The 24,289-nt window shown below is 45.4% G+C and overlaps 1 protein-coding gene across 2 annotated transcripts in view; it reads right to left on the reverse strand.

The window, feature by feature from the left end:
- The window catches only part of LOC138526301 (E3 SUMO-protein ligase RanBP2-like), a 1,824,256-nt gene that overhangs the window by 393,624 nt on the left and 1,406,343 nt on the right, over positions 1-24,289 (reverse strand). For both annotated transcript variants that reach the window (XM_069636876.1, XM_069636877.1), the window contains one exon: positions 6,011-6,172. In XM_069636876.1, coding sequence (XP_069492977.1) covers positions 6,011-6,172 — 162 coding nt within the window. The remainder of the gene's footprint in view (positions 1-6,010; positions 6,173-24,289) is intronic.

A 24,289-nucleotide genomic window follows, 5' to 3' on the forward strand; every position in this document is an offset into this window, starting at 1 on the left:
AATGTTGTTGATCCGGATGTTCAACCTTCGAGAACGGTTCTCCAAGTCCTCACACTGTAATTCCAGATAGTGGGTTAGGTTGACCAGGTTCTCTTGCAATTCCCCATTTTGTTGAGCTTCCTCCTCAACATTTTGGACTGTTCTCTCCAGCGCGTCAATCCGCTTTTCCAGTTTTGACACATCTGTCCTGAGCTCCTGTAGCACTTGCTGCATGTTCTGCCTCAGCGTGCCAAATTGATCCTGTACCGTGGACATGAATCTCTCCTGCAATTCCCTGAACCAGATATGGAGATCCTCTTTTAAGGCGTGTGCTTGAGGTATGAGAGACTGCTCTGCCTGCAAAACCTCCTGTCCTTTCCCTTTAGGATTTGTTGTAGATTCTGAAGCCCACATCTGCACTAAATTTGAGTCCTTCCTGCTAGAGATGGGTTGCGTTTGGGGTGCTCCACCCTTCCCCCGTGCCTTGGACATGCTGTGTTGGGTCAGGAAAAGGCCTACTCCACTCTGTGCTTTGCTCGCGAGTCCCAATTAACGGAAGCCCTCCTGTGGCCCCGAGCTCCTTTCATGGGAGGGTGGAACACCCCCCCAGCTCCTTGCTGGGCTCTTATAGATATCCCTCCAAGCCAAACGATGGCCCCGACAGGTCTTATTGGTGCTGCAGCGGGCGGCACTACCCTGTTCTCCCCTGTGTAGTTGGGGGACTTATGTGATCTCGCAAGTTAGGGGCGCTTCACCACCCCTTCCTACTAGTACTCTGGAGGGATTCCGCCCGTAGCACCGGAGGGACCTTCCCCTCTCCCGCCTTCCACCGATAGACCTTCACCTTCAGCTCCTCTCTGCTGTCCACTAGCAAAATGGGGGGGAATCTGCACTGATCCTTTTCCCTGACTATGCACCTTGCAGTGATTTGCACAGGAACTCCCCCACCACTCCTGCTTTTTAACTGCGGGAGGCCAGGAGTCTCTCTCTACCTCCTGCTCCGGGTCCGTAAGTGTTTCGGGACCTTCCCGCCGCTCCTCACCTTCCTTGACTTGCCGCCGATGGGGCGCAGACCTTCTCTCTGTGTGCTCATGAGTCCCGGTCAGAGCCTCCTGTGGCTATCAAGGGGCAGCCGGAGTGTCCCTTACTGGTGACGTCCTCACTCCAGCTGGGTATATGCGCCCGCTCGCACTGCGGGGAGCGGTCTCCCCTCCATTGGGACAGGCGGCGACTCCGCCCGATCTCTCTCACTGCCGCAGCCACCCAAAAGCTGCCGTAATGCGGCCCGCACCTTGCCGTGTGTATTTGGTTGTTGATGGCGGAAGGGGCACCCCCTTTTCCCACTGCGTGTGTGCCCGACACCTCTGGCGGTCCTGTCCGCGCTGTCCCGCTTCCTTGTATCCTTCCGCCGATGCAGCAGTGGGGGAGGTGCGCCACACCGATCTGAAATTCTCGAAATCTGTGCTGTCCGCCACCGGAGACACTCCGCTGCCGTTCCTGCCGGTCCCAAATCGTAGGGGGTGGATGGGCACTAATTGGGGCTGCCCGCTGCCTTATTTGAACACCTTTTTTTGTAGCGGCCCGGCAGGAGAGACACCCAGACGTCTCTACACCACGGCTGCCATCTTGGAATGCATAGTTGTGTTTACTGAACACCAAATTCAAAGAAACAAGTGGTGTTTATTAAATATCGAATTGAATGAAACAAACAAAGCAGCATTTCTGGAATACCGAATTAAATGAACTAAGTAAAGATACAATTATTGAACACTGAATAATAGGAAATAAGCAAAAAGGCATACCTTGAACATTTAACTGAATGGAAAAAGCAAAATATGCAGCTGTTGAATTAAAATGGAAGGAAAGAACAGCCTTATTGCACTATGGCACAATGAACTGCAAGCCAATAGAAGGTTAAGGTGAATGAAAGATCCTGAGTGCAAAGTAGAAGTCAAGATTGAGAAATCACTGATATGTGAAAGTCATGGAAATGCATTTGAGAAAATACTTGTTTGACTGAATATTGATCCACTCAAGGAAACCTGGAAGATCCTGGTTGCGTGACCTGTAACGGGGGGACTGTGTGGTCTAAAGAGAACTACTATTCATTGAATCAAGAACTGGTGAAAGTGAATGACAGGTTTCTGGTTGCATGACCTGTAATGGGTGGACCGTATGGTCTAAAACTGCGCCAAGACCAGAGAACCCTTATATGCTAACAAGAATGTTTGCTGTTGTGGAAAAAAGACACTAACCATTGGTGTATACCAGACCTGGGCAAGGGATCTCTAAGTTGTAAAGAACTGTTGAAATACAAAATGAAAGCTCCAAGATACTTATTTTTGTGTCATCTTGTTATAGTGATCTTGAGGAAGGTAACCCTGAGGCATGTTGCCCTGAAACTGTATTGAACACGCAGAAGGGAATTTTGACCTTTACAAAAGGGTGGAACTTTATTGCAGCAAGTCCAAAAGATGGTAAATTGAACATTGTAAACAATTTATTGACATTGAGAGAAGAGAAGCTGAAGTGTGAGCCTGAGCTGGAAATAGCTTAGAAATTAATTTCTGGAACACTATTTAGTTTATGGTTGACATCCCAGGTTTTGGACACAGATGGACATTTCAGTTGGACTTATTGACATAGACTTTCTTTAGATTCTTTAGTTGGGGAAATCCCACCTTAGTATCGTGGAATTTTTCGCCATCCAAATCCTGACAATTTAATTAATAAAAGCATTTTGTTATATTGAATCTGTTGTCTGTCTCTCCTTCAATGCCAATCGCACAGTGCGCACCGTCTTTGTGAATTTTCTTGAATCAGTAGATATTTTGATTCGCTGGAATTCAAATGACACATTGGGCACATGAGAAATGACAAGGCAAGCCGTTAAATTAAGTGTGCTTCTAATGTGACTCTTTGCAGCAGGTAACTTGTAGCTCATTTTGTCATACATACTAGACATACACCACTTGAATAGTCTTGCCCTCGGTGTAGTTAAAATGGTATCCAGTCATTTTTTCAATGACAAAAATTTAGAAAAAATGCATCCAAAAAATGAATTTCTTCGTAGGTAAAGTTATTATTTTATTTTTTTTTTTACTAAAATTGATGTTAAGCAGTAAAATAACAGGGTTTGGGGGGGGGGAACTCCCATTACATTTTTTTTTAAATGCATTTTTCAACGCATTTTAATTTGACACTTTGCCATTCGAAACTATGGCATTTGAAAATATCACTATAAACCGTTAAAATGCCATTAGACCAAATCTAAAAAGAAGTAGCATGTGTATAGCAACCACTCATAGATAGCACTAGTGAGTGTATAGGATGTGCAAGTGCAATGGTCAATATTGTGGCTGGATTGTATGTTAGAGACCTAAAAACAGTGCTGACAAGTCACATTGATTTCCATAGTGTGTATATAAACGTCCTTTAATAAAGTAAAGTTTAGAATATATTGAGCAAAAGTGAAACAATTAATGGACCAGAGACTCTTTGAGTCAAAGTTTCCCAACCAGGACAAGCCAATCTGAAACAGGAAAGCTTTAGCAACAACAAACCTTCCTTTGCAGTAACAAAGATGGTACAGAGAAAGCCAACTGAGTAGGCATGAGGAGATGTGGCAGAGTACTTCTGAGAATTCAATGTGATTCTCAAACCAATCTGAAAGAAGGAGCTGGGTTGCTACAGGATGTATGTTTGGCTTATATGCAGTGACATGCAACCTATGTAGCTAATTGCACAACTGTTGCACAGAGCTTCAGTACAGAACCATGCCCCTTTTTTATAGGTCTCACCTTCAAGGCCACCCTAATGTAAACCTTTCATGGTACCTCTAAGTGACCTTCACTTAGGCATCTGCAACAGCTTGCAGAGTGTTCCAGTTTGTTCATTGCATTGGCACGTTGAGTAAGACATTTGCAGTATAACTTTTCTTTTATTGTGCATTTGTAAGGCGCTTATACATCAAGTAAACGGTTTCAAAGTGCCCACAGGGCAACAGGGCGGGGACATGGGAATGAAGAACAAATACATAAATGAAAGACAGAGGCAGACCTGCTAGGCCTCGTGAGCATTCAGAACGTGCAAGTGTAGAGAGAGAGAAGGGATGAGGGAGTGGGGGGATAAGTGCTAGGTGTATCAAGAGGGCATCGCTTGGGAGTGAGCAGCTGTACATGCCTAGCTGGAGTGGTCAGTCGCCAACAAATAAGTGCAGGCCTGTGGTGACATAGGCCAGTGGGTGCCAAGGCAAAGTGCTGGGAAGGGTGGAGGCTGTAGGCGATTGGGTGTGGGGGGCCAGGACCCAGGAGGACACATAAGGGCCCTGGTCACCAATCTCAGCAACTGTGGGATTTAGAACTGAGGAGGGAGGAAGGGAAGGAGGAGGTGAAAATGACAGTCTTGAGGAGCTTCCGGAAATTGAGGAGATACGGCTCAAGATAAAGAGGAAGGGGGAGGGGGCGGCTATTCCACAGGAGGGAGCCTGCTGAGGAAAGAGATCGGCCACCAGCTTGGCAGCACTTAACAGGTGCCGGTAGATCGCGTGGTCCTCGGCTCCAGACATCCTTGTGAACGATGCAGAGGGATTTGAATTTGATCCTTGCAGCAACCAGGAGCCAGTGGAGAATTTTTTGTGCTGTAGGGATGCGGTCCCTGGGTTGGAGGCCACGAATAAATCTTCCAGCACTATTCTGATGGATTTTTAAAAATTGTTTTCATTTATAACGTGCACATGACAGAATTAACTGTATAGAGGCGCAGATGTAGTAATCATTAGTACAAGGCATGATCTAATCTCTGGATTAACTGGAGGGGTCGCACAGAAGAAGAGGGGAAATTAAGGAAAAGGCTATTCCAGTAGTCTAGCCTAGAGAGAACCAGAGCTCTAGAGACATTGAGCTTCTGGGGGAAAGTGAGGAAAGAAGAATTCCTTTGAGGAGGTGGAGTTGAAAGTGGAACTTCTTGGCCAGGTCCTGAATGTAAGGGATAGAAGAAAGAGGAGTTGAAGATGACTCCAAGGTTTCTGGCTTGAGATGAAGGAGATGGAGGAGAGCCCATAGAAGATGGCCAGAGTAAGGGACAGAAAGCGGGAGCAGGGGTCCCAATACGAAGGATCTCAGTCTTGCTGCAATTGAGACACAGATCATTGTAAGTACACCAGGGCTGGATGGCAGATAGGCAGTCAGGAATGATGGAGGAAGTAAGAAAAGGATCAGAGGGAAGTTTGAAGAAGAGTTGTGTGTCATCTGCACAACACTGGAGGTTTGGGGAGAAGGTGGAAATGAGGCGTGCAAGCGGAGCAAGGTAGCTGTTAAAGAGCCAGGGAGAAAGATGAGAGCCTTGCAGGACACCGCAGGTGGAGATAGAGGTGTGGGAGGAGTAAGAGCCTAGAATAATTTGGGACGGACAGTTACTAAGGAAGGAGGTCAGCCAGTCCAGTGCCCTATCCAAGACTGAGAGGTGCTGATAACATATTTTACTGGAATCCATGTGCAGGAGAATTTCGGCAAAGATGGTGACTCAGAGAAGGCTTTGGTGTTGAGCATTGAGTGTACCTTCTATTTTAATACTTTGTTGTAGGATATCTTTCAATATATGTACCCTAGCAACAGGGGAAAAGTGTAGAGCACGACCTGAGATATGTGAGATGTGTATGTAAGCTCACTTCTGAATCCATTTGAGCCTTTGAAACATAATAGAGTAGCTTATTTGCATTACCATTGTTGTGGAAAACTTTGCTTTCTTCTTGTTGACCGAGGTTGGTCAAATGTGAGGCAGTGGAATGAGGATACTGTAATACACGGGTAATTGAATGGAAATAGTAGCATTCTATCAAATCATCTCGACTTACACTGAGCTACACAGATGTGCCAGCCCTCAAGGTTCTTGTTTAGCCTTTCACCTGAACAGGTAATAACAGGTTTCCTACTTTAACTACATTCTTCAAAAACCTGCTGACAGCCATTTACAATCCAGGTTTTCAAAATGTTCTAATTTTACAAATTGCAATAAATGTGTATATATTTACCATCGGGTTCGTCATCACTCGTATAGTCAGGCCTGTTCTTGTAACAGAAGAATGTGACAGGCAGCCGGAGTCTTTCAGCAAGTGCCTTTTGTTCAGGTGTAGGGGTGAGCTCAGACACAAAAATGACATCATCTGTGGAGTCTGCTTCTTTCTGGATTCCAGCTGTGAGAAGAATAAACTGATAAATGACTCTGAACTTCAAATCTAGAAATGCGTATGATATTGACTGCTGATATATATACAGCTGAATCAGCTTAATCTCTGCAAACGTATAACTGTTACCACTTCTATTTAATGTTAATATACTTACTCTGTGATAATACATGAATTTCATTGTCACACCTGCATAGCAGTTAATGCAGTGAGAGCCAAGTCTAATTTACAAATGACCCTGTTGAGGATTTACTGGTCTTTTAATAAAAAATGGATACACTGAAAATGATCCCAACTGTCCGATGGAGATGTGATGCAAAGGAAGCAGGCATGCACTTGGGTCAAGGCTATGTGGGAAGAAAGCTTTCGCAAGATTAGGAATAACAGGTGTATCCTTTAACACCCTGATGGATTGAACATTCTGTCTAATCTCTCTTCAGGAGTAAATTTGGGCCAGCAACATCAAACTGGCAAAACAGGACAAAAGTAGCTGCAGACTAATGGCTTTACGTCATCATCTCATTAGATATAATGCAAAATGTGATGTGCAGCTTTGAAACAGAACATATGTTTCTGGAATCTCAAAAGTGGAAAGCGATCTTTGCTTTTCCTTGGGATCTGTACATTGCTCTTCTCCAAAGTAATATATTGTAGGTTCACTTCCACCCTTAGCAGATGTCAATCACAGGCACTTCAACAAGTCACTCTATGCATGGCCAAGTAAGTAACTAAATTCCGGCACCCTTATGCTCCCTTCTGTTTATTGCATTCACCTTTCACACAGTGAATCCTTGAGTGTGCAATCTATGACAGTTGTGCTTGGCAGTCCCAGCATTGAGGTTCAAGGTTTTGCGTTGGGATGGTTAAACATAACATTTACAAACAACTCTCTTTGTAAGTACATCTAATGTGAATCTCACAGCTACAATGCTACTACAAGTATTATCTAGTGAGTATGAAGGAACTCTCCTCACAGTAATTTTGCCTCTGGTTATAGTTATCTTCAAATTGCCAAACGTCTTCCAGCATATCTCTTCTGAGTCAGCTGCACTGATCCTACATTAATCTAATCTATCACAAACAGTAGCGTCTCCCCTATCACTCCTCGAATCTCTCCCTAATATGTGAGCTTTGTATTTGCTGCATCCTTCTACACTCCCTTTCTTTTCCTACACAGAGCACGCCTGCATAAGCAGGGCGGTGATCCGATATGACACTTCTTGGACATACCTCTGCACTGAGGGACCACTGCTCTTGCAATTTAGTACAGTATACATGCCTCTGAAATCTTACATTACATTCTAGAAAGACGCATTAGTCTGATATGTTGTTGACTGATTTGTTTCCTGATCTTGCTTAATGTTGGTTGGCTTAGCCTTACCTGCACGAATACTTTATTATTTGTGCTTTCTTTTCCTTCCAACCTCAATCCTTGCTGCCTCACCCATCTTTTCAGGATTTTTTGATTGAACTCACTCTCCTCTCGACGCTATGGTTAATGGCACAGTTTACTGAATGTCTGTATTACTTTTTGAAAATAAGAGAACTGCAAGCTCCTGGCATTAATTCTACAATAACACCTTTGGTCTTGCCTTGGAACTCAGAGATGCAACTGGTTAGTTCTCCAAATGCATGCATCAAGGAAAGGTCACTTCTATGTTTACACCTACCAGCTAAGCATATATTTAACAATACAGTTAGTGAGAAAAGAAATTAAGGTTCCGCTCAAAGTTGTACACGGAAAGAAATGTAAAGAAATGGGTCTTAACCATGCAAAAATATAAGTATGAGAAGAAAAGGGAGTGTATTTTAAAGTAGCCTTGAAGAGTCGCAGATGGCACTAGTTGGTAGGCATCCTTGTGAAAAAGAAGACACTGACATTTCTGAAGCATTAGATTTGGCCAACATGTAGAAATATGTATTTGGCCTACATATCAATATATGTGGGAAGTTACACAGCCAGTTCAATCCTATCATGTGTTAAGTTCTTGAGGTATAGTGCAAAACATTCAGTAGACTGAGCGGATAGCCGTGCAGTAGTATTTTGCGCGTGTTCTGGGGCCTCACTGCACCAGAGACCCCCTCGGCTGTCAAAACACCCTAATTGACTTGAAAATGTCCCTGAGGAACCCTCAAAGACTTGGCTGCTAAAGGACAAAAACCATGGCAAATCACAGTATGGCTGAGATGCCACAGCATCTTCAGTTCGCAGTGATCGGCCACCCGCCATCCCAAAATGGTGCCTAGAACAGGGATCCCATTGATTCCAGCCTGAAATGAAAGAAACCTGAGGAGAAGGTGCCTGCGCTCCTCAGGGGCACATCCTGCGTTTCCGACACTCCATGCACTTTAACACAAATCTGTTGGGCAGGGCTTTGCAGAGGCCACATTAGGTGGTAAGCCTGTCATGTGCGGAAACCTATACTCTTGAAATGTCTGATGCCAGGCTTCTAAGGGGCATTAGGGCCGGTCTGAGCAGGATCTGATAGGACTGATGGCAGTAGCAGAGCGGCAGTGTGCCCCATAAGGTAGGAGTCTTTTTGGTGGCCCCGGGGCAATCCAGAGGCTGGCCCACTACATCAAGAAAATGGTGAGGTTGGTCGCCGCCGCAGGGGTCTGCTCCACAAGGTCGCATATCCCTGGGCTGCATGTTGCCTTGGACTGTGAGTGGGGATCTGCAACAAGCCATTGAGGAATGGGAGTGGGGAGGGGGAATATTCCATCTCTGTCTTTTCAATGGGCCTCACCATGCCATCAGAAGGGAGGAAGGTGGAATCAACCTAATGAACTTTAACCCAAGAGGTCCATCTAACGCCAAATCATCTGAACTGCCACAGGAAGGATGGGTCTTGTGATAGAAAAAGAAGGCACCACGGAGGGTTGGTGGTTGGGGGTAGGAGAGCTAAATCCAAGAGCGCAGGCAAGTGAATCTTGTAGCGCAGATGTTACATGAAGACAGTTGATATATTGTTTCATATAGTTGGGGTTGACTCATGTTAAAGAATTAAGATGTCAAGCAATTTTCATAGGGATGGCGTACGATGGATAAAGGGGAAACTCAGGGTGTTTTTCCTGATTTGGTGTTCCAGAGTATTCCACTCACATAAGACCACTTCATTTTTGCACCATTCTGTTGGTCATAATGTTAGTGTTGGGATGGATTTTATCATGCTATGTTATTATTAGTATTTGATTTCACTTTGGTGTTATTTTACTTAATTATTTATCATCGTTTTGATGACCCTGAATACAGACAGTTTTATCAACCATCTAAGAATAAATTTACTACTCACAGATTGTGTGGCATGAAAGTGTCAACAGCGCTTCTCCAAGAGACTCCTCTCTTGAAACACGATGGAAAAGTGGCTATGGCATAGATTGTACCGCCAAAAAAAACCTTTGCCTCCAGAGAGGCAAAGAAATGAGGGTTTAGTATCCTATTGGGCAGGGAACGAATTTCTTTAAGAAGTCTAATTTAAGGCTGTGGCTGGCATGTAACTGATGGTCAAGGGGTCATGGATGGCCAACTGTTTACTTTTATTGCATTATATCCATCCAATGAAAAACAGGATCCATTCTTTAAAGATGTTTCACTCATCACAGTGGCATTAAGAATAACATTGGCTCCTACTAGCCAGAAAAGAGGAATCTACAGGTTCTAGCTAAAATAATTAGGGACCTTTCCCTGATTGAAGATTCTTCTATTGGGGGAGAGGTATTACACGTGCTACTTTTACATTCACAAAGGCTAATCAGGAACAGTTGTTTTACTGGTATCCTTCACCCTAATCCCACAGGTTACTTGTCGAGATAGGCCAAAAATACCTCAAAGGACTGTTAGGGAGAATTCTCAGAAATGTGACAATTCCCTTCTACTTTGACCCCCAGCTCTTTTTGCTGGACTTTAGGACTTTTAATTTCTAACCTGGAGAGAGTGAGACCTTTTTCCCACTCTCTCATGTATTCTTCTGTGATTTAGACTCTGTTTCTTTTGACTTTGGAGTCTGACAAACTCCACAGGCATCATCTTTACATTGTGACACCCAGCACCTTCAGTGCAGTGGCACGGGGAAGTCTCTTAGATTTCCCAAAGGTTTAAAAACCTTCTTGTGATCAAACTACGGTTTCCGAGAGCAGTAAAGTGAAACTGACTTTGCTTACAATGTATAACTTTCTAGACCCAGCACAAACTATCTTAAAATAGGGTGCTAAAGATAACCACTTTCTCTAGTTTCTCATGTAACATTTTTATGTTACCCTTTCTACAATTAACGGCTGGTGGTAGTGGTTTACTTTTTCCTACCATAGTGTGTTTCTACTGCAGGCTGCAATTGCAGCTGCAGTAAGTCACCCATGGGTGCCCATTTTGTCAAAATGGCCCAGTCTTCTTTTTTTGCCATTTCTTGTTGGAAAGGCCCTTCTTGGGATTTACCCTGCGCACCAAACCAGGTTTGGTTTCTTTGTTCGTTTTGTCTTTGGCGGGATTCACTAGTGAAGCCCACCTCTGGCTCCAGCGTGTATGGCGGGGCAGAAAGCGAGGGAGGTGCCCTGTGCTTAGTCTCCTTGGTTACAGGAATGCACCCAAAGGTGATTGGCTGGAGGGCTGTCCTCGGAGGACAGCCACCCTGCTGTGTGATTGACAGCTAGGCTGCAAATGAATGGGCGAAACCTGCATAAAAGGCAAGGCTTTTTGCTTGGAAGGCAGAGTCGACCACTGGACAAGGAATCCAAAGAAGAACTTGAGAGATGCCTGCTGCATCACCTGGATGGTTGGTTTGCCTGGTGAAGCCCTGCTGCAGTGCTGAAGCTCTGAATTCGCCTCGACTAGAGAAGACCTGCAAAGGGCGACTTCTCCCCTTGGGTTGGTGGGACCAATCAACCCCAAGACGAGCTAATCTGGAAATCCTCTCAAAGCTGGCTGTAATTCCACTGCTGCTGCAGGAACAGAGTGCCAGGGAGAGGAACACCATAAGAGAGTGAGTGTCTTTAAGTCGGACACGAGATCTAGGAAAATCCTACGGACTCCCATGAAGCAGGACTGACCAAGCCTGAGCCACCTCAACAGAGTGCTGGACGGCAGATGCAAGGAAAGTCCATAGTTGTAACGCTCACCTGATTCCCGCAGAGGCGCCGGTCTTGACTGGGCGAATGCCGTATCTTCAAAGGTGATGTGTAACACATGGTTGGCTCTTTGGGCTGGACCTCTGTGCACTGTATGTCTGACTCGAAGAGTAAGATGTCTGCAGATAGAAAATATGGGATTAATGAACTGGGGTTATTGGGTGCCTCTCTCCTCTTCCCTTTCTCTTCTCCTCTAGAACCCCAAAGGTTAACGCCCTCACCTTAGGTAAGTGAACGCCGAGCTCTCCATCTGCCTCGGGGCAGGGTGCCGTAACCAGTTTCTTCACTGGATAAGGGTGCAGGCCTCTTGACCTCAGAGGACTGCTGTCCGTCGTTAACTGCACGAACGGTAAGTTCTGGGCACTTCAAATGTCTTAAAAGTCTTTTGTAATGCTATCTCTTGTTTTGCAGGGTTCCGGCGATGGCGGGCGGGCTGATGAGAGTTGAGGATCGAACCCGCGTGAGGAATAGAAGCGCCTGGAAGCACGTAAGTAAGCGCTTGTAGCCTGCTTCACGATGCGCACTAACTGTCCCTTTTATCTTGCAGGTACAAGTTCGGAGCTTTAGAGAAGCTGAAGGGTGCTGGAATACCCACTGGATTCGGCGTGGGAAGGAGTAATGGCACGTGAGTAGTAAAGTTGCCCAATGTCTTTAAACGCACCTTCTTTTGTCTTTCAGATGCGGGATGCAGCGCCGAAGGCCTCCGGAGCGTGCGAAGAGCTGGTAAGCTTTTGTCTTTCAGATGCCGGAATGCAGTGTGAAGACCTCCGGAGCATGCGAAGAGTAGGTAAGCCTTTGTCTTTCAGATGCCGGAATGCAGCGCGAGGCGTTGGTGACAGCCGATGGACCAGGTAAGAGATGCGCTGCCACTGAAGACCGTAGTGCTAACCTGTTCTTTCTTTGTCTTTACAGGTGCTGATGAAGACTGGATTCCAGGATGGTAAGCCTTTGTTCCCTTAGGCCCAGGATCTGAAGCAGAAGACACGATGAGCGTTCTGCTGCAGAGAATGCAGAATAACGCAAAGCAAGATTCATCCATCGGGTGTGGTTTAAATAGCCTCCTGTAGTGCTTAGGTGTCTCCTTCCACAGCCACGCCTAGGTAAGAAAAGAGTTCTTGCTTTCCAGAAGAGTTCCAGTGTTCTGAACCTAGGGAGTGGCTCCTGCCCCACCCAACAGGAAAAGTAGTCCCAAACAGAAGAGGATCAGGGGTTCAACTGGCAAGTAAGTAAGCAGCATGGTCTGCTGCAGGTAAGTCCACCCAAGCATTATGAGCCCGGCGCTTCCAGCGCTGGGACTGGGCATCTTTATGAGCCTGGTGCCACTGGCGCCAGGACAGGGTCCAAAAGGTCCCAATTGGGACTGGCTGGCACTCGGAACCGGGGTTATGGGTCTGCTTCCAAGGGAGTCGGGCAAGTCCTGATCTTTTGGAAGCAGAGATCATGACAATAGTGGTATCCGAGAACCGCGGTGGTGCGATTTGAGAGAGTTGCGAGGAGCTGAAAATGCGAAGAACCGCTGATCTGAAGTTTGCCCATTGCAGCCACTGACCTTCAATTCATAGTGAAGGAGTAACCAGACGTCCTCCCTCTTGTCCCCACGACTGAGGCCAAGGAACAACAGGATCTGCAGACCTACACAGGAACAGAAGCCAGCAGGAAGAAGTTTTTTTCTTCTAACCAAAGGTACTGTAATACTAAGGGGACTTACCTCTTGCTGTGTAGGTAGCCTTGCTAGTTCTCAGTTGAGACTTGTCTTGGTTGCATCTGCAGAGTTGCTTGCAGCTCTGCCCCACACAAGCCTGCCAGCGTGTGTCCTTACAGTGATTTCATTTCTTTTACAAAAGCTTCTAAAACATTGTGCAAGACTTTTTACCTACCTGCAAGAAGTGCTTCAGCTCACCTGGACATTTGCTCAACTAACTTTGGCTGTCCTGGCTCGCTGAAATACTCTTCTTACCTCTCACTTTGTGCTTTGCCTTTCCCCCATGAAAGGGTTCATTTAGTTTGCATTGGAGGGTTCGAAAAGTACTTACCTGCTTAAGAATATTGGTTAACCAATGTTTTATTCACTCAACTTCTTCTTTTGACACTACCCTCAGTATTGCTATAGATGTACCAGTGATATATTAATGTCCACAGTGTCCTAGTTGTTCAAGTCACCTCAGGTTGTAGGAAGAATCTGTGTGTCATCCCAAATGGGTATTGGCTGATTTAAAGAACCTGAGAGAGTGTATATTGAAGTATATTTTTGTGTTACATATATATTGCTCCCTTCTGAAGAAGACTTATTCAACAGACTGTTAAATAAATTAATACTTGTTTAATCAAGAAACCTTGAGTGTAAGTGTTTATTTGAATACTTGGCACTGTCAATCCCTGTGTAACAACCTTACTGCTCACATTGACCCCTCTTGAGATAAGCCTGGCTGCTCAGTTATTGTACCAACTTGTGTAGTACATGCTTATACCAAAGGTTGGGTTAACGATTGCCAAGAGGTCAAGGCTGGTTCAAGGTCTCCCACAGGGTACTGCATACAATTTTGCCTAACAAGCACGCTCTGGTTTTCCTCTGGCTACAGGCTCCTCCTGACGCAGAGCACAGATGAGAACATGCCAATTAAACAATTTGCAATTGGACCTCCCGTTCCCCTGGGGTCATATTTCGAATGCCTTGACCTGGTAAATTCACGTGAATAGCACACCAGATTTGGATTAGGTGACAATTGGGAGGCCAGGAAGGCAGTCCTGAGAGATTAAATAGGGCTACATGATCTGGATATGGTCAAGACATGTGAGATGCAACAAAGAATCAGGCTCCCACAGACCCCTAAGGTCCCAAAGAACAGCCCAAAATCAAGTAGAAGCTCACTTCACAGGTCAAGTTATCCTTCACATTATGCAGTCATGCTTTACAAAAAGGAAAAAGCAAAACACTTTCTAGTGGCTAAATTGCGGAAACAAAAAATGTGCAACTTTATCGTGATGACGACTGGGTCAGATAGAAACAGTTGCTTGAGAGAAGGGGAGAAAATGGAACATATAGAAACCATCTATGAGACCATCATTAACAAAATTTTAATTGTCTATTTGTAAAGCGCTTATACACAAGGAAAGTACTTCAAAGCGGGAAAGGGAACAAGGGAATAGTCATTCCTAGGCCTTGAAGATTCTGAATGATCTAACAACAATAACTAGCATACTAGGCCAGAGGCATATCTACTAGTGTAAGTGGTGACAGAGAGTGGGGGAAATGGGAGAAGTGAAAAGGACATACAGAACAATAAACTAACTTACTAGGTCGTGTAAGTGCGAGGGAAGGGGAGGGGGGAAACAAGTGCACCTCGTCCAGCAGGGAGGGGCCTAGGTTAAGTGCACAGTGGTTGCCCCTCTCATGGAACATATTCCAAGTGCAGTAGTGCCAAGCAGAGTGCAGAAGCCCGGAGGCATGTGCTTGACTGGCGGGGGAGCCTGGGATCCATGAGGGTCTGGAGCTGCACCAGGTGACAAGTCAGCGAACTGAGCAGGTTGAGAAGAGAAAGGAGGTTAGCAGGGGAGAGAGGAAGAGGAAGAGAAAAGAAGAAGAAGGTCTTGAGGCGTTTCCAGAACTTCAGGAGATCCGGCTCAAGATGGAGAGAGGCAGTCTTTTTCCAGGGGGAGGCAGCTTCAGAGGATAAGGATCTACCCCAAAATCTCTGTTTGGAAAAACGTCTCACCCACAGAGAGTTGGAGGGCGGCGAGCAGAGGGCTCTATAAGGAGAGTATTTAGGGAGAGAGTTAAGTAGATAGTAAGGGCACGACAACAGAAAGTGTTGTGGACTATGCAGAGGGGCTTGAACTTGATCCTTGCAGCCACGGGGAGCCAGTGGAGTGATCCCTGGGCTTGAGGCCAAGGATAAGTCTTGCGGTTCTGTTCTGGAGAAGTTGAAATAGTCGGAGAGTAGAGGTAGGAAAATTAAGAGAGACTTTTGCAGTAGACCAGTCTGGAGAGAATCAGGGTTCTGGATACAGTGAGCTTCTGGGGGAAGGTGAGAAAAAATAGAATACCTCTGAGGAGGTGCAGCTGGTAGTGGGATATTTTGGACATGTCCGAGATGTGGGAGGAGGAGGAGAGATAAAGAACCTTTAAACCAATCAGCACAACAGAAATATCTAAGAGCGCCATTAACGTCCCAAAATGTCTCAGGTGTATGAAATGCAATTTTAACAGCATCTCTCCCCCAATGTAGAGATGGCAATACACTTAAGACCAAGCAGTAAAGCACAAGTCTTCATGACTTCGCTGGCTTGCTATACAAATCCTTTAAACAGCCCTTCCCACTCCATTAACCAAATTATTAACTTTTGTAACATCGGTATCCGGTCGGCCCTCGAACCTCCTATTAAAACCATCAGAAGAGGCTGCCAATTGTTCATCATATCACCCAATTTTTTTTAATTGAATTTAGCTGAAATTAATCTGAAATTAATCAATTTTTTCAATCATTACATAAATTCATCAATAAATTCATCACAAGAAATGACACAACTGAACAATACACAACAATAAAAGAACAAGGATTTCCTGTGGTATGGTATGCGAAATAGAGTGGCACTATGGAAGTTGCAGAATTTTTATGAAAAAGGAGGGATACAACTGCCTTTTTATGAGGTCTACTATGTGGCGAGCCAACTGCAGTATGCTGCCTAATGGCTTTCAGACGAAGAGACCTCTGAATCGAGGTTGTTTGGACATGACTGCACCCCATTTTACTTGAGAGATGATTTGGCTGCCCAAGACAAAAAACGAAGGGCGCTCCAAGATGATAATGCTTGGGTGGAGGATGTGGCGCCGGGCGTGCCAGGTGATGGAGAACCCAGTCCCGTGTTCCCCGCAGCTACCACTAATTTCACTCACAGGGGAAGATAGGCAATTGAGGATGATAATCAGGAACCACTGGGAATCGGCTGAGTTAGTTATTATGGGGGATATCTGGCGGGAGGGGGCCATTGCAGAGTTTGAAACACTAAGGGAAGAATCGGGGTTACACATGGGTCAATATATTACGTGTCACAGGATGGTGCAGAGAATTAAAAAGACATGGCCTGAAATGGTACTGGGGGAGGAGCCGGATGCTACCATAGATATAATATATGATATAGCAGAGGGGGCCATGAGATCTCCAGACTGTACGAGATGATGTCTAAAGTTGGAAAGGACCTTACGCAATTAAGGTTAGTCTGGGAGGAGGAAGTAGGGGCCCCGATAGAGGATGGGATGTGGGAGCGAGCCCTGGGATACCACAAGAAAGTGTCAAGAAATGCGAGATTAAAACAGATACAGCTATATATTACGCATAGGGCGTATATGACACCCCAGAGGATAGCAAGGTTTGCAAATGCAGGACTACAGGCATGTCCCAAATGCGATGAAAAAAAGGCTTGCATGGTGCACATGTTCTGGTCATGCCCGGTTATTGCACGATTCTGGGGTGAGGCAGCACAGAAGCTAGTGGAGAAAGGGGTCAAGATTACCATAGATACAGTCTGGGCCTGCTTGCTGGGGGGGGGCGGGCGTGTTCCCCAGGTTGCAGAAACTAAAGCATGTTAATAAATTGAAAGATCTAGCATATGTGCTTGCAAAAAGAAGGATTGCCATGGAGGTATGGTGGAAAGAACTGCAGAAATGGGCGGAAGCAGAAACCATGGTATGGCAAGAGGCGAGTAATATAGGGGGAGAGGATGAGACGGGAATCCTAATGGCCTGGAAATTATTAGTAGCAGAATTGTTTGGATCGATACAAGAATCGATAGAATTTACGGAAAGGGAGACCATGCCGTCTGATGCAGGAACAGAGTGTAGGAATGAATAGGCTTGGGGGGGGGGGAGGATAAGGGAAGCAGTGACTAAAATTAAGCAATGTACAAAGGCGCTGTGGATATATGTACTGCATGTTTGTATTGTATTGTTTGAATAAATCAATAAAATTCTTTAAAAAAAACAATAAAAGAATAAAGAAAAAGCTGTTACAAATGTCTTCTATGAATCAACATATTTAAAAGAAAAGCACCTTGAAAAAGTAAACTCAACAAAGGAACTATCATAAAACACAGTAAAATGAGCTTAAAGTAATATTCTGATTTAACAGTATCTAGTAAAAAACATATCTTGATATTTCCTTCATTACAAAAATCTTACTATAACAGCTAAATCTGTTAATCGCACTATCATCAGCTTGTATATTTACGAGAAACGCGTGTATGTTGATACTCCTCCTTTAATCAGAATCAAATTCAAAGCTTCTCTTCTAATTTCAAGGCATTCAAAAAGTTTACTGTCGCTATCCGAATACTCATAATCTTAGTAGCGACTATTGCCACCCACCTATTTTCTGGCTTCATATGTGCAAAGTATTCCATATGTTTAATGAAGTGTATTTGTCTCAGCCCCGCAAGTGCAGGACAATCTATCACGTTCTAAAGTTTCCTTAACCTGGTGATTATCACAAAAGCGGCACCAATTTTCTTAGACCTTAATTTTAATATCGCCCAATTCCCTACTCACGAGTGGCAAAACTATTCACGAAGATCACTGTCAATTGCATGAAACAGGAACTTTGCTCACTTGTGGGACCCGACTAGACAGACTTATTATTAAACAAAAAGACACACAATACAATTCAGAGGGTGGGCTATTTAGTGAAATGGGGAAAAGGCATATACCAGGAATTTCCCCTTGCATCACTTGATGACCAAAATCATTTGATTGCATAAATTGAACACATGTTAGAATTGCTCTATGCGTTTGGCTTCAGGCCTAGCTTCTCGAAACTAATACGGTCTGAATTTCAAATTCTACATACAAAAATCTGAGTTACTACATCATTCACCAAATAACTCCAGATCTCAAGGGGACACGTTAAGGATGCCCTCTTTCCCCACTAATTTCTACTCTTACCATGGAACCTATGGCCCTATACTGCTGTACTAATGTTCTTATTTAGGGTGCCCAATGTCAAAACGTTTCTCATGAAGTAGCATTTCATTGTGATATTTTTCTGAAGGAAACTGGAACATCTCACCAACAGCAGCAGGAGGAGGAGAATGTGATAGGTGTATGGCAGTATCTGGGTTCTGAATAAATTAATCAAAATCTAAGGCCTTGAATGCGACCAGACCCTCAGAAGTGATGGCACAACTCGGAAAATACTTGTGTTTACCTGGTTGAGAGACCATTTGGAATATCTGGCCTCTTGATAGGACACTGTGACCACCTTGACTGTGGGAAACACTACCAGTATACCTCATGTGTGTCACCACAATTGTGGAGCTTGCATGTTCACACGGACGTCATTTGCTTACCTAGTTACTTTTTAACTGCTGCTTAGTTACTGTTGTATGCACCTGCACCAGTGGAATCTAGAAAGAAATGTGTGGATTCTAGTGGAAACTGCTGGAAGATATTGGACACTCTACAGTGAGACTTTCAAGCATGTGCTTCATTAAAGTTACCAATAACCACCCAAGACCACTCATGTTGTACTTTTTCAGACAACTGTGACCAATCCTTGGTTTTTGGCCATTCTCCCCGTTGGTGGAGGGGGGAGCCACTTCCTTCGAGGCTAGGGAGGTGAGCCCGCTAAGCAAGACCCTCCCTAGGGGTCGGGGCAAGCGGGACCTCACTAGAAGTGACTCCCCTTTTGGGGACAAGGACTCCCATTCAGTTCAGGAACTCCCAGTCTGGAATATATTGTCTGCCTACATGAGAATTGTAAAGACGGTTACTTCTGTTTTGACACCACCAAACAGTGACATTTCTTCTATCGCTTTGCCTCCAGGTAATGTTGGATCTCACCTTAATGCCAGTGTCCCAGAACAGCAAAATACCCCTTTTATTTGTGATACTATTTTGGATTCACTGAATAGTGGCATTTTGTCCAACTGTTTGGATTCAGGTAATGCTGGATATTGTCTGAGTACCACAGTCAAAGAAGGAGGGCACCCCCCTTTGATGCTGGATGACAAGCATAACACCAAGAGTAACTCGGAATCGAGGAAAGTGACTCCTATGCAGAGGCAAGGCTCTGACGAGAAGACGTCCTGGGGGGGCAGAGCTACGCTAGACCGTGGAGCCAGCATTAGCGTGGAGAGAGAAAAACACACTTGTAAGACCCCAGAAGGCTGGCGTCCTCACCAACCGAGAAGCCAAGGTCGGGAGAGACGAGAAGCAACCGTCTCATCTGGTGGCGAGACCACGAGGAAGCAGTGGTGGGCCTGACCACCGAAGCAGATATTGCAGAGAGGAGTCCACAACCCTGAGTTCTGCACAAGAAGTACATTATCTGCTGAGATGGGGCAACTGCAGGCAAGCAAACGCTAGTAGGGAGAGAACACAATTGAGAGGTACGAATATTGATAAGCAAGGCTATGGAAGCTGATGAGGTTACGGGAGCCTGATAAACCAGAGGAAAGAGAAAGCAAGGCCATAGGGCTTCTGAGAGCCCCGAGAAATTAAGAGACTGTCAAGGCAGGGGAAACTGCTGAGGTTCCGGGACCCTGATAAACCATAGGCGAGAGAACGCAAGCATATCAGAAGGCCTTAGGGGTTCGGAGAGCCCTGGGGAAACTAAGAGACTTTAACATAAGGGAAGCAAGCACTCCCAAAGTAGTACTGCCCTTGAGAGAGGCTGACAACCACAAGGGTTACAGGAGCCCGGAAGTGACATGGTTCAACAAGTGTGGGCATATTTAATCTCTTGAGCTGGGGCAAGCTCATTCATACAAATATTTAAATTTGTAGTTTAAATACATTTCTATTCAATCGAAGGACACAGATGTCAATTTCAATCAGAAATGACTTACAATAACTAATTTACAGATGGCAGAGCCATTCCACAGGAAGGTGCCTCTACAAAAGCACAAAGCTGAGAGCAAGGTGACAGGAAGTGTAGATGAGAGTGAACAAAATAGGACATTAACCAGGGACAAAAGAAAAATACAACTGCAAGAAACAGGTGACTTACAAAGATAACATGACCATGGGGTGGGGCAAGACCTTCAAATTAAAGAGGAGTAATTTACAAATATACAAAATTACAGCAATGGAGGTATTGGTAGGGTTAGGTCTGGAGGACAGGGGAGAGCAAGGGGATCTCTCTCTTTAGCAAGTTAAGTTGAAGCCGAGCTTTGAAGAGATCCACAATCGGGCTGTCTTTGTGATGGCCAGCGGGTTCCAATGGAGCTGGGCAGGTAGGGAGAACCAGCACAGGGGTATGGGACAGTGAGGTTGAGTGCAGAGGAGGAGCAAAGGGAGCAAGAAGGTGAGTAGAAAGAGATACAGTTAGACAGGTAGCGAGGGGAAAGACCATTGATAGTGTTGTGGTCTAAAAGAAGGAACTTCAAAAGAGAGTGGTTGTACATGGTGAGCTAACCAGATGGTGTCTGTGGGTAGAAGTGGGGGTTCTGAGCAGGTTGTAGAGTGCAGGTAGTGAAACTGAGGACTTTGCCCAGAGGGAGATGGAAGGAGCAGAGAAGAAGGCCAATGAGAAGGCATTCGCAGTAGTCAAATTTGCCTAGCATAAGAGTGGGGATTCAAGTTTTTGTAGAGTGGCTATTAAGAAAGGAATACATTTTCTGAAAGTTGAGAATGTTAATAAGAGCAGCAGAAGCACTGGTAGTGATTCATTGTGCAATCAGAAGCTGCTATCAAAGGTTATGGGCCTTGGGCGAGGGAGCAAGGAGTACATGTGGGAAGGAAATGGGAGAGGGAAAGGTTGTGATGGCGTAGTAAACTGGGATCAAGAGAGCTTCCGTTTCTGCAGGCGAGAGCCATCCAAGGACGGATTGCAGAGAGACAGTTGGTAATCTATTACGAGATGGCTGCTGCATAGGTGGAAAAGGAGAAACATATTTGTCTGTTCAGCAAAGGATGGTAAAAGCTAAAGGTCAAAAAAGTCTTCCTAGTGTTGAGGTATAGTGGGAGAAGATTAGAGGCCCAACGACTATTCCTCAGAGTTGCTGACTGGGAGAGCGGTGGGGTGGGGCTTTTGATTTGCAGAAGATTTTAAAAGAGCAATCTTACACGTAGGATGTAATGATGGTGTGAGCAGGATTTGGAGTGATTAGGAGAGGGGAGTGGTTGACTATGTTGAAAGAGGTCCAAAAGGATGTGTATAGAAGGGATTTTGGAGAGGTAAGCATGAGATACAACGTAGATACAATGCAAGTCTCAGTGGAGTGTTTACTACAGAAACCAGACTGTGTGGCACTACCAGACCATTATTGTCAAGGTACTAAGTGATGTGGGTGAAGATCACACGCTCAAGGACTGTGGAATAATGGGGTAGGAGGGAAACTGGGAAATAGTTGTCTGGGATGCTTGGGTCAGTACAGGGATTCTAGATATAGGCATAAACCAGCATCAATTGTGCTCACCCCCTCGACACCTATAATGTATACTGATGCCGCAGGCCCAGTCTTCCAACATCAGCAGGGGCTGAGCCGAAGCCCAACAAGTGAGTACTAGCCATCGACTCAAAACAAAAAGTCACCCACACGCTTCGAGTAGGTATCCAGTGACTCCAAACAGGAGATGCCAAATGTTCCAGGTCAGTCCCTATTCTATTCCAATCCGGGGGAACCATGACATATGTGCTCAGCATATATGGTCCCACTTACAGCTTGGCTAGAAAGAACTCTTTAATTTCACTATTTGGTTGTTGAGGGGCAGAAGGTTTTGAGGGATTGCCCGAGTCCAGCCCTGCTTGTGGTGACAACTGCAATGTGTTCTTGTGGAGTGCAAAAAAGTTGGACAAGCATTACCACCCAAAAATAAATCCTGTTATGGAGAACGATCAATGTGGGATGGGGGACCAGATGCAAGGAGAGTAGTTGGAAGACTACATTACAGTCCTGAGCGGCCTGGCTAGAGATTGCAATTTCAGTATTGCACATGATGATCACATACGTAATCAATTCCTAGTGCATGGCAACATCCAGGAAGTCAAGGAGAGGTTTTGAGTCACAAATGACCTCACGCTGGATCAGGTGTTCAAGAACGCCTGGTAGATGGAAAACACAGCACAAGGTGTGCATGAACTGGAGCTCAATTAATAGAAAACTGAGACCGGTCCCTGCCTGAACAGTGATGCCAGCCAACAAGGAGGACATTTATGTGACGGGAGTGGGTTCTTCTGAGTGCCAAATACTGAAGACGATAGAGCAAAGGGTGTAGGAGACTTAATTTGTGATTGCAGCATTATCATATCCTCTGACAAAGGGTGGTATGTGGTAAGGCCGATTTGTAGAGGATGTGAAAGAAAGGGCTACTTAGCTAAATGCTGCTGGAATGTCAAAGGGAAAGGGCCCACCAGTTAGAAGAGGTGTGAACAATAGTGAAGTGGGGGCCAACGCGCAAAAAACATTTGCAAACATCAGCATGAATGGCATTCAAACCCAAATATTGGTGGCTCAGATTTTACTTAGATCTACAAGGAATGCTGGCTGGTGTAATGATTTTAGTGGGTGTGTATGTCGAGACTCCGATTCCTCACCTCCCCCCAGAGGCTCACTGTCTCTGGTCTCTCAAGGGTGGACTACTGCAACAGCCTCTTTCTCAACCTCCCTGCCTCTGCTTTGTGCCCTCTGCAACTCATCCAGAACGGAACCACAAGACTTATCCTTGGCCTCAAGCCTAGCGACCGCATCTCTCCAGCGTTGAAATCCCTCCACTGGATCCCTCTGGCTACCAAGATCAAGTTCAAGACCCTCTGCATTGTCCACAAGGCTTTCTGGGGCCTTGGACCCACCAATCTGCATCAATGCCTTCCTAAATACTGTCCCTCCCGAGCCCTCTGCTTATCTACCTCCAACGTTCTGCGAGTGACCCGGTTCTCTAAGCAGAGATTTGGAAGGAGATCCTTATGCTCAGCAGGGGCCTCCCTCAGGAATAGCCTCCCTGCCGCCCTGCGTATTGAACCTGATCTCCTTAAGTTCTGGAAACTCCTTAAGACATTCCTCTTCTCCTATTCCTTCTTTCTTCGTCTACCCTGCTAACCTCTCTCTCCGCTCTATCCCTCTCTCCTGCCTTTTTCCACACAGCATGTCGACTGACGGCCAGACGTACCTCAGAGTCTCACAGGTTCCTGGCACCCTCACCAGTCCTCTAGCACCTGCCTCAGTGCCTTCACTTGCCTCATTGCTACTGCACTTGGTCACTGACCTGTGAGAATGGCATCTCTCAGCACGTACCCAGTGTTCTGACTAAGTGGGCACACTTGGATTCCTCCCCACCCCCCCTGCACTTGTCCCCAGCCCCCTCCTCTCCCATACCGTCTATGGACTTGCACGATCTGAACGTACCATGCCTTGCAGATCGTCTATCTTTTCTTCCCTGTCTCCCCTCCTTGCATGGTGGGGCCTCTATGCTCTTGGAAATACTACAGAATCGTTGTGAGACCTAGTTGCTGTTATCTACACAGTTAACTGTATTAAATGCACTTACTCTGCCTGGGCATACTTGTATCGTTCACAAATTCAAGGGCTCTGAATGACTGTTTTTTCCCTTTGTTCCCTCCCTCCTCGAGTGCTTTGAAACACTTGCCTTGTGTATAGGCGCTTTACAAATTAACATTACCGTACCATACCAATGCCAATGCGTATGGTGAGAAACCCATTGAGATACTAGGTGAATGTGTTGCTCAGTTGGAATTCAAAGGCCACAACCTGGTGGCTGTGTCCAGATGTTTAGGAAAGGCAGAAACGTGCTTGGGTGGGAAGACTAAGTCAAGTTCGGAATAAATCTGTATCCCAATGCACCCGAGCGGGTAATGTTGCGAGGTATTTTGTCGCTAATTAGAGATCAAACAGTGAAGTCCCAAGCTTTTCAGGGATTAGTTAGGACAAACCAAGTGTTTTAAGTGTTTTTGTCATCACCTTCAACTGAAGCACGGGGTTCAGCAGCCAGTTTCTGCCAAACACAGGACGATATCACTGGAACCCAGAAATTATGTAAATTCAGAATCATACAAA

The sequence above is a fragment of the Ambystoma mexicanum genome, chromosome 7p (genome assembly GCF_040938575.1).
Source record: "Ambystoma mexicanum isolate Mex_15411 chromosome 7p, UKY_AmexF1_1, whole genome shotgun sequence".
In the NCBI taxonomy this organism is placed as follows: Eukaryota; Metazoa; Chordata; class Amphibia; order Caudata; family Ambystomatidae; genus Ambystoma; species Ambystoma mexicanum.